A 10,820-nucleotide genomic window follows, 5' to 3' on the forward strand; every position below is an offset into this window, starting at 1 on the left:
CTGTATGAAATTACTGAAGCCTCCTTCTTAGGCACATTCTTCCTATCCCATTCCAGCCTTAAAAGCTTCCACAAAAGGTCATAGATGACTGTTTTTTTTTTTCTTTTCCCTTTGAAGAACAGTCAGGCTATGTTGAAATGTTTCTTTCCAGTCTTTGACTACATGCTATTTTCTCGCTAGTGACCCTCTCTCAAGTTTTTGGCTTTGTCCACATTATTATTCATTAGTCCTTATCTGTTTTTAATTATAAAGTACAAAGCTCCTTGTCATTCTTTAAAATTATTTTTAAAATTATATTATCCCACAACCCTCATCCTTTTCTTGCAAATGTAAAAATTTTTGATGAGAAAATTATCCCTTTTTGATACTTCAAAGAGAAATCTTTAAAGCTCTGAGGTACTTCACACTCTTAACCACACTCTGTACAATTAAAAGGTGACTAATTTGACTGGAGCTTGCTTTATTACAAGCCGAAGTCATCATGTTGGCAAAGATGAAGAAAATATGTAAATTTTTTGCATGGTACCATGAGAGCTCAATTTAGGTGATGAAAACTTCATGGAAATCTCTTTGTGCTGTAAGAATTAAGAGCAGACATGTGAATTATTACAACTGCTCAGTATAACTTAATAGGGTGGAAACTTGGTAAACTGCTGTAATTTGGTTGCTCTGGAGTTATGCGGCCATACCACAAATTTCTTCATGCCTCATACCGTGGATTTCTTCATTCCCCCATGTGCAGCATAGCCTGGGCAGCCTGCATGAGAAATGGAACAAGTGTGCTTAGCTATGGGTTGGATCCACTATAATAAGATTATCCTAGAGCTACACAGACCTCAGCAAGCAGCTATTTTAAGCAGGGAATAACAGAGACCAAGAGCAAGCAGCCACAAAACATGTCCAGCTGTCTCCCTTTCTAGAATTCCAGGGTGGAGAGTGTTGCTGTGGTGTGCCTACTGTCAGGTAGGACACATCCCTTTCTTACCCCTTCATCCTCTGCTTTCTCTTCTTTTGGACAATTTTAATAGTTTGATGGATCCTTTGGAGTACAACCATAAGTTTTAGTCTTAAACTTGGCTTGCAGAGAATTAAACCATAAGGCTACTGGCAAGAGACGGGGAGTTATTTCCAACATATTTTTTTGCACAGGAAAACCATACCACCTCCTATGTATTTGCTATATTTTAATAGTCTCCAGTGGTTTAATGTAATATATTCAAATCAAACCACTAAGCCAAAGTTCATACAGCATTTAAGAAAACATATTCAGAGTAATGCACAGCACTTTTTCTATATTTCAGAAACTCTCAGATTTCTTACTCAAATGCTACCAGCTCACCACTGGATATGTGCCAGTGCACTGCTCTTGGTTTGGACTCCCATGGCACTCTCAAGCACTTCATCAGTTGCCTGTAGAAGAAATGAATCCTCTACCTCTTTATTGTATCCCTGGGCATGACTTTCTACTTCCACTATAAACATTGTCAAAGATAGGGTGAGGGGATTTGAGGAGAGTCTACAGTTTTCTATTCTTCATGCTGATAGCTGAGTGTGTTTTTATTTTGTGAATGCAGCCTTATGCCTTGTGTAGAGCCCCTTTATGTTATAGTGCCTTCAGCATCAACCCTAAACTCAGCATCAGAAGGAATAGATGTCTGCTTCCAGGTGCAAAATGATCTACTTCAAAAACTCACAACTAGTCCTGCAGGGAAAATTATTACTGCCTTTTCTTTATTTAATAAATGTGGTTAACATCTTAAAACAGTTTTCCATTAAAGTGAAATTTTGTTACATGCCAAAAGCTAGGACATAATCTTTAATTCTGTCTGACTAAGACTTTGAAATGGAGTGCTTTCTCCTGCTATACTGGTGTACTGTTGTTTTTCGTTTTTTTTTTTTTTTTTTTTTTTTTTCTGTGGTGGGATATTATGATCATGTATATTGTAAATCTTTCCTGAGGGAGATTTTTGTGACTTATTAGTGCTTATCTGGCCAACATATTCACCTGCAGTCAACACTCCAAATACAAGGTGATTATATTGAAAAGCAATCACAAGTGAGTTAAGAACTTTTTGGATGCATTGAGAAAGAAGATAAAAATATTAATTATATTAAGGATTTTAACCACAAATCAGTGAGGAAACTTGGGATAAACTTTATTCTCAGCATCTCATGCATAAAGAAATTAAAAGTCATAGGTATGAAGTTCTAAATTGCTTAGACTTGAATTTAGGTACTGTTAATTGGATATAAGAGCTGGTTCCTACTGAATATACTTGCAAAAGATTTTGAAATAAATGAAGTATTTCACTGCCAAAACCTCAATGAAGTAACATTATTGTGTAGCTCTATCCACTTCTCTTCCTTTTTCACCTTCCTTCTGGATTGCAATATAAAAGAAAAAGACTATAATTAAGAAAGTAGATTTAGTAGAATTAAAGTATATAGAATTTTATAATCTCCTGCAGTGATCCTCATACTGACTTGAAAACAACAGACTCTTCACACTACTTGTACACTAGTTTCCGACTTTAATGATCATCACAAGAGGTTACTTCTATGAATATCATTGATGCTGGCATGAAAAGCCAGAAGCATCTGCTGAAAATATTTTTCAATAATTTAGGTTATTTTGATTTAATGACAGTTTTATCAAACACAGCTGTCAAGGTCATTGGCTTTATAATCATGGTCATAAAGGGTATTTTAACTGTGATACCAGTAGTACTTATTGTCCTTGTTCTTCCATTTAGCCAGCCAGGTCCTTTTAAATTGAGCTTTCTTATCCTGGCTTTTTAAAGCATTGGAAGAGTCTTGACTTGTGCAATTAAAGTTCAGTAAGGAAGGAGCAGGAGGTTTTTGCATGTGTCTGTCTGTCCGAGCCACCAGGGGGGACTCATTCCTCATCTATAACTTTTCTGCAGCAAGTAGCTGAAAAAAAAACCCACCAAACAGCAAAACCACCTATGCTTGAAACAGGTCTAGAAAGTCAATTCAGCAGAGAGTTTGTCTTCGTTTATATTAAGAGAGCTTTATGTAAAATCTTGTCAATCTGCAGTGCTCTTTCCACTCTGCCCATGAGTGCATCAGCCGCCCAAAGCCTTGGGCAGCAGCACCAGGCCCAGTCTGGCCACAGAGGGGCACGTGTTCAGGAGGGAAATCTTGTGTGTCAGTGGAGAAGGGTCACTGCCACCTCCCAGACTGGCCTGGGACTTGTGCTAAACCTACTGGACTGACAGAGGACTCAGCAGAGAGCCTGCCTTGACTTCTCACAGGTTAAACTCGTTCACACCACTGGTCATGGCTCTGTGCTTGAAAGGAATATTTTTTTGGCTGTACATCCAGAAGGTAGCTCTCCTTTACTAGCTGGTTCATTGCTCCTTTGTGACTGTCTCACTACTCCATTTCTTCTTCCCAACTATTACAGCCTTCCTGATTTATTTCAATTTCACTGCATGTCTTACAAATTTTTAAGCAAAATTTGTTCATCTTGAAACAGAACAAGGTTATTGCTATGATCACAAAGAGCTTATATGTTTTATAGCATCCTGTTTAACAACAGCAAAAATCTGTGCGTGAAGTATGTACTCTGGAGATCTGTCAAGAAAGTTATGTAATTTTGAATTCCCACTTAAAAGCCAAATTCTGAAAAATTCTTAAAATTTTGAACTCTGTCAGGCCAGTGGGACTCTTCTTGTGGTCTGTAGAAAGATTTGGAAATACTGAAGAGAATTCTCTAGCTGCATTAAATTTTAAATTTTTTATCTTGTTTTCTGAATTATTTCATGTAGTAGCTCATTAGTTGGTACGTTCAGGCACCTTTAATTCAATTTTCACCTTCCTTAATTAATCTAAGAACTACCCCCATCTCTGGGCACAATCCGTCATGGTTTTGAGCACATTGTTATTCCCAAATTATTTTTTGTATCACATGTTCAGACTTCTGAAAAACAACTTCTTAATCTTTTGCTACTTTACCTTTATAATATGTAAAGTACTACCCTGGTATGCACAGAATTTGTGAGAATAAAAACTTTTAAGCATTGTGATAGGGAATGGAGCGAGTGAGAATGATTGATTAAGTTATATTTGTTGTAATTTTTATTGAGTTTCCTGCTTAACAGGAAACAACCTCAAATATCTGTCTGTTTAATGTATTTCTTCTTTTCCTTAAAAAATAAATACAGTTTCTAATCTAAGAGAGCAGACATATACGTAAACCAAGAAGGTAACTTGTGAGAAAATGATTTACCTAATTTCTGTAAGTCATTCTTCCTTTAAATTCAGTAGACTTCCATATTTTATTATAGTAAGAAAAAAAAATTAATTAAGTTTCCTGTCAGTTAGAGGGGCATGTGCTCTCTTGAATGAGTTATTAGGCTTAATTTGATCTGTTCCTATAGTTGGGACTAGCTGTGACTAGCTGGTTAGTACTGCTGGGTTTGTGCAGTAAGAGCTGATCCTATTTAGTCCACAGGACTGATATAGCCAACACAGGCAAATATGTTACTCTTTGTGTAATTCACTAGTAGACAAAAATACTAATACTAAATCTAATACCAAAAGTGCTTTAAGAGGTTTTTGTTTTGGTATTTCATACTTGAGTATCAAGATCCAAGACCTGGACTGTCTTCAGCATCACAGGATAAAGTCAGGTTGTGAGCTACCTTCCTCTGTGACGGACAGATTCTGTGTTCCTACAGAAACATGACAGTGAAAACTGGACAACTTTTGCCAGCATTTGACTCCTGTTTGGTATCCCCCTGGCTCCAGGCCTGTTCATTTCTCTGTGCTCTGGGCAAACAATGCCATGCTGCTTTCTCCAGCAGAGACTGTGGGGAAAAGTCTGGGAGAAGGTGTCAGAGAGACTCTGGGAGTCAGATATGGGAATTATCAGTTGTAATTTTATTGATTTTTGAATTTGTTCCCACTAAGAAGTGTAACTATAATACAGCTTTGAAGGTGGTATGTGGCATCATGCAGGGCATGGGTGGTTCTACTCAATAACATCAGATGATTGCATTCAGCTCCGTTTGAAATACATCATCTGATTATATTCCTCCAGATTTCTGGTGTATTCTTAAAGCATGGTGAGCTTTGTAAGAAATTTATTATGAAAAGCAGTGTGAGGTACTGACTACCATTAAAATAAAAGAATGGACTTGGTTTTCGTCAGTTGTGGGTTTTTCTCTTCTTTAATATGTGCAGGAAACACTGTGTTTGAATTTATGCCTTTAAAAATCTTACACTGGATGAGTCAACTAAACTTACTCTTTATGTGCTGGTAGTCATAATGAAATTTCACTTCCCCATTTCACACAGTTTTCTCTTTCATTTTTCACTCTTGGTTTGAGCTGCTGCATTGTCTGGGGAAAATATAACAACAAAAGCAGGAATTCTTTTTCTAAACAAAATTTAGTCTGATGATAAGTGACAGAGTTGCAGTAGGATTAACAAAGATTGCAGAAAATTTGATAAATAACAGAACTTTCCCTGAAGACACGTGACTGATGATGACTGTGCTAAATTTTCTTCCTCTTTCTCCCAAGTGAAGTTTTAAACCATCGAATACTGAGCAAAAAGCTTTAACTATGTTTGGATTATTTTTTTTCATTTTGTTCACCCCTGGAGTCAGTGAATTTCTTTGTACATCATCAGATCTTGAAATGTCATATACTTTTTGTGGTAAGTAAAAGATAGGTAATCCTTTTGTTACATTTGCAGGATCATTACTGTAGTCTGAGGGACTGTGAATTTTCTTTCAAATTTGTTTCTTTGAGGAATACAAAATAATAAAAAGAAGTATATTTCTGTTATTAATCACACTGTTATAAGAATTTTATGTCATAGACATAAATCTTACCACAATGCTGGTTCCAGTACCTAGGAGAGAGATAATTTTATTCTCAAGTAAAGTAGGCATGTTTTTATTCAGGAAATATTAGAAGATAATGGATTTAAACTTGTTTCTCAAGTACTCTGTTGTATAAATTATGCCTATTGAGTTAACAAGAATGTTACAATGCAAAGCTTGAAATATGTGGAAAAAAAGAGAGACTGTGATATTCTGTCAGGCTGGGGTACCAATCAGGCTCTGACACAGCTTAGTGTGTCCCTTCTTGCCATGTCTGTGTCATGGGCTGATATTTTGTGTGTTTTAAAAATGCAAGGTGGGTCACTCACAAAGCAAATCTCAAAGGTTCATTTACATTATCCTGGAAAATATGGTAGTGCATTAAAAATATTTTTAGCTGTTGTCAGCATGATTAGCATAAATAGGGATATTTTCAGTAGCAGACCATGCTGGTTTAGTGCTAATAAAAAGTTTGTATACCTTCAAAAGAGAAATAAAGGTACTTTTGTCTCTAGCTTTTGTATGCAAAAGATAATCAACCAAAAATTGACTTATCTTTTTACTTAAAGAAATATGATACTGGTTTTGCCCTCCAGATGTAAAAATAATTAATAATATAATTCAAAATGCATATTTAATATTCACTACATATTGAATATTTTCTAGCCTATACCTTATATTAAATACATTAATAAATATGTATGGGTTTTTCTTTGTATACCTGTATATTCTTATTATTTTTATGGAGAAGCCTATTCACATTGTCAATGTGAAATGATTTTTTCTATAGATTCCACAGCTCATGATTTCATGTTTAATCTGACACCTTGCAGCACGATGAACAGATCTGCCTGGAAGGCTGCTCTCACCTGGATTCCAAGTGAGTCTCTCTTAACTAGACAATTATATTCTGGAAATGCTGAAAACGAAATACAACTGAAAAACTGACACTTCATCCTAAATGCCAGGTGATTTAGGAAATTGATTTCTGAGATTAAAAGTGGAGTGGATAAACCATAAGAATGGATAGAAATGATGATTTGTGAAAATGTGTTTGAGTTCTACTTGGAGCAGTTACCAGAGCACACAGACTGTTACTGTACATGCAAATCTGTGACAGTTTAGGTGTTTGTGCGTTTTGGAATTCTGTCTTGGCTAAAATCCAAGTCTTCTAAAGGAGAGAGAGTATCATCAGCCCATCCAAGTATGGCAGTACCTCTACAAAGAATATGCATGTTTCAGAGGCTGGAAATGGTACTGGATTTTGTGTGCAAACCTCACAGTGATCTTTAAACCCAGTTTTAAGCCAGCAATCTCAGCTAATGAAATGTTTAGAACTTGGCTGTATCATAAACTTCACCTTCTGCACTAGGTTTGCTTCCCTAGGAAGACATCTTTATGATGCATTTATGATAGTTTGTTTGCAACAGCTGCTTAAATTTAAGGTCTTAATTTGAGCACGTGTTTAGGTTAGCTGTGGAGCTGAATGAACTCTATTTTCTTTATTGAAGAAATTAAAACAGACATTGAAAAACAGACATTGAAATTGTTCCCCCAAATATTTTTTATGACTAATTTTTATTGTTGTTGTTGTTAAAAACAACAATAGCTTTTTTCTTTTTTTCTGGAAGTAGCAGTTTTTAAGATATATACCTTTATAGTTTTGGAGGAGTCTTACAAAAATACAGTATTTTGGCAGAATCTAGTTTTTATCTAAACAGCATGTCTCCATATATGCTTTTCTTCCCCACCACTTACCATTTTCTTACTTGCAATGTTTTAATTAGGAAATGACATCCACTTTTTGAAGATTGTCTTCAATGTCTGGTATAATGGTGCCAAAGCACTCTTCTGGAAAGAGCTCCTCTGCAGTGGAGCTGACGATGAGTACTCAGTGTGTGGAACCTTGAAAGGAGGTTGGTGTGAAAACACATGGTGCAATCAACCCATGCATACAGATCTTTATCTCCACAATCTAGACCTTGCTTGGCAGGCAGCAGACTTCAGAGCAGGCAGTTGTCCAGTGCCAGAACCCCACTGAAGTAGAAAATGTCCAAATTCTATATTGTAACATCCTTGTACTGCAGTTTCCATCGCCATAAATGAGGATTATTAATATCCTTCATCTCATTATGACACTGATAGTTAGCATCTCTAAAATGACATTGAAAGATTGCATTTGACTGGACTGAACGGGAAATTTGAGAGGCCCTGTGGGCACTGCTAATAACCAGAACAAAGTTTATTTAGATATGTGTCTGGATGGGTTTTTTTAAGTGATTTTTTACACCCAGGTGTGATGCGCTTTTTTTTTTTTTTTTTTTTTTTTTTAAATAGAGAAGAGTCAATCCTTTGGTTGGGGCTAACAAGTATTAACACAACACAGGCTCAGTTTCAGAGAATTCAGGCAGGATGTCAGACTAAAGGTCAAAAAGACCTGTAAGGATGTCAAAATATAGTCTATTTTCCTTCTTTAAAAATCAGTATCAGCTCTCTTCAGTTACCATTCAAGTGAACTACTATTACAAGTTAAATTACTGGAGTTATCACAGTAGGATGTGTCTGGGGGAGATGTTGCAGTAGCACTGTGGTTAATTTCTGTTTTCCAATGTGATTTCAACAAGTAGTCAGAGCTCTGAGAGAAGAACCAGGTGAGGGCTTTATCAGTGAAAGAGTAAATGACATTGGCAACTGCTGCTGAGAGATATGCCATATTGCTTTGAAGTTATTTAGGCACGCTGATTGATGGCTTTATGGTTAAGTAACTCTTTGTATTATAATTATCTCTGTTTTCCAGAAACACTTGTATCAACATTTGACATTAAAGGCTCAAGAATAAAGTTTCCGAAGGTACTTTTCAATGTTTTGTATAGTTTTGTATAAAGAAATAATAATAGAAAAATCACATACTTACAGGTTGGTTTTTTTTTTCTGAAGAGAGATGTTCACCCAAACTGTAGAAAACAGAAGAGGAAATTTCAGAAAACCTTCTTATAATAAAAGTGATAACATGATGACATTAAAATGATAGCACCTCTGAAATGCTAGATGTTCTAAGGTTATTATTCCTCTATCATTCTTCCTTTATTTTATAAAAGAAAAGGCCAAAGTAATCAGTTAACGTCACCTTAATTATTCCATTTTGTTTGCTAAATTATTCTTTTTTTTTATTATTTGTTTGAGTAAATCCATTCATATTCCTTCTGCCCATTTTGTTCTTTATTTTACATTCTCTTCACATGCTGCTCTCTTACTCCATGAAACCATTTTCAAAGATTCGAAGAGGGATAACAATATCCAAAAAGTAAAAGCAGTGCTTCACCTTTACAGCAAGGGCAGCGCCAGTTCTCAGGTTATACCATTCTCATCCAACAACTGCCTCATCAGTTGTCTGATCTTTTCCAAGACCTTTATCCCTATTAACCCCTAAAAATGTTACTAAGGAGCTCTTACTGGTCCAAAATCTCCACCATCCCCCTTAGCTCATGAGCCTCCAACGGTATTGGACTCTATCCAGTCCAACACCTCTTGTAGCCCCTGAGCTAGTAATAGACAGGAACATCTTTGCCATCAACTGTCCTCCAATAGATGAGGAGCTTTGGTCAGTGGACCTGGCACTTCCTGATGGGACTCTGCAAGACCAGGAAATGCTGTTCCTGGGCATGCTGGCCATGAGAAGAAAGTTAAACACCGTTTTATTTTTATACACTCATATACCTGACTATATCCATGAGAACAGTCCCTGATGGGAATCTCATCTGTCTTTTTCAGTTCTAACAGAAATCATTAGAACCATTCCAAGAAGCCAGTTAGACAAGAGCAGGTGTTATTGTGCACTAATTGTCTTTTTTTTTTTCTGATTGTTTTAGGGCAATTATAGTGTTTTTGTGCAAGGATTCGCTGATGATTCTGAGGATAATATGCTCATATGCTTGAATTTCACCATGATAGTAAAACAAGATGCTTACTGAGTTCAACAGGCTTCTCAAATAATTCCAGAACATGGAGGTCACTTCTGTGAGCAGCTAGAATCCAAGCTGTGAAGTAATATGCACACTCAATTTCCTGAGGGAGAGTACATCATGTGCTGTTTGGGAAGCTATATGATGTATGGTCTTACTCATTTGTAGCACAGCCATAATTAGCTGCTTAGCCAATGTGCACAAAATCTCTGGGAATCCGGCATCCTGGTTAATCCACAGAATTATCCTGACTGGATGTCAGATGGGTCCTGCATTTTGGTGCTGTGCCTTGAGTTACAATAAAGTTGAATCCTTCAGACTGAGCTAAAGTAATCAAGAAGTTCTGAAGTGCAAGAATCATAAGTTCATCAGTATTCAATTTAAAATAACACAGCAATTGAATTTGGGAATCCTGCTGTGACGTGGTGGGTTTCGTTGTTTTTTGGGTTTTTTTTTTGTTTGGTTTTGATTTGTTTTCGTTTTTTTCTTTTCTTATAACAATAAAACTTGTTTGTATAATCAATTTAAGAGTTTTTTTTTTCATTCACCTGTTATTTTCTGATGTTTCTTTAGATGTTTCATATTGTTCTGCTCTGTTTACACCAAGCTGAAAGAGAGGAGTAATAATGTGTTATGTGGTAGTAGCTGATGTGGATAAACTCCAAAGTGGAATACGTTTCCAGTTACACTGTTACGGTACAGCTGAATTTAGCCATCCAGAGCTGCAATTGCAATCCCTAAGAATGTTTTTAGCTCTTGCTCAGAATCTGAGAGGCAGGGGCTACACGAGCTGTGTTCTTCATAAGCAGGAGGATGGTGTCACCCAACAGATTGAACTATTCCTCAGTTATTCCTCTAAAGCATTTCTAAAGTTTTCCTGTAGCTTTTGCCCCTTGGGCAGCTGACACTGAGTACCCACCTGCCCTCTCTGTTGCTCCTCTGCACCCAAGACCTTCAGTAAGACTTTAGTGTTGTATGAGATTTGGTCCTTAGGAAAAGTGCTG

The 10,820-nt window shown here is 36.5% G+C and overlaps 1 protein-coding gene across 1 annotated transcript; it reads left to right on the forward strand.

Moving 5' to 3' along the window:
• Nucleotides 1-2,606: 2,606 nt before the first annotated feature.
• LY96 (lymphocyte antigen 96) lies at nt 2,607-10,139 on the forward strand. Its single transcript, XM_066332426.1, has 5 exons — nt 2,607-5,685; nt 6,645-6,734; nt 7,642-7,770; nt 8,652-8,704; nt 9,724-10,139. Exons 1-5 carry the CDS (start codon nt 5,592-5,594, stop codon nt 9,823-9,825), a joined length of 468 nt encoding a protein of 155 aa, XP_066188523.1. The 5' UTR covers nt 2,607-5,591; the 3' UTR covers nt 9,826-10,139.
• Nucleotides 10,140-10,820: the final 681 nt, after the last annotated feature.

Source organism: Sylvia atricapilla, chromosome 1 (assembly GCF_009819655.1).
Source record: "Sylvia atricapilla isolate bSylAtr1 chromosome 1, bSylAtr1.pri, whole genome shotgun sequence".
Lineage (NCBI taxonomy): Eukaryota > Metazoa > Chordata > Aves > Passeriformes > Sylviidae > Sylvia > Sylvia atricapilla.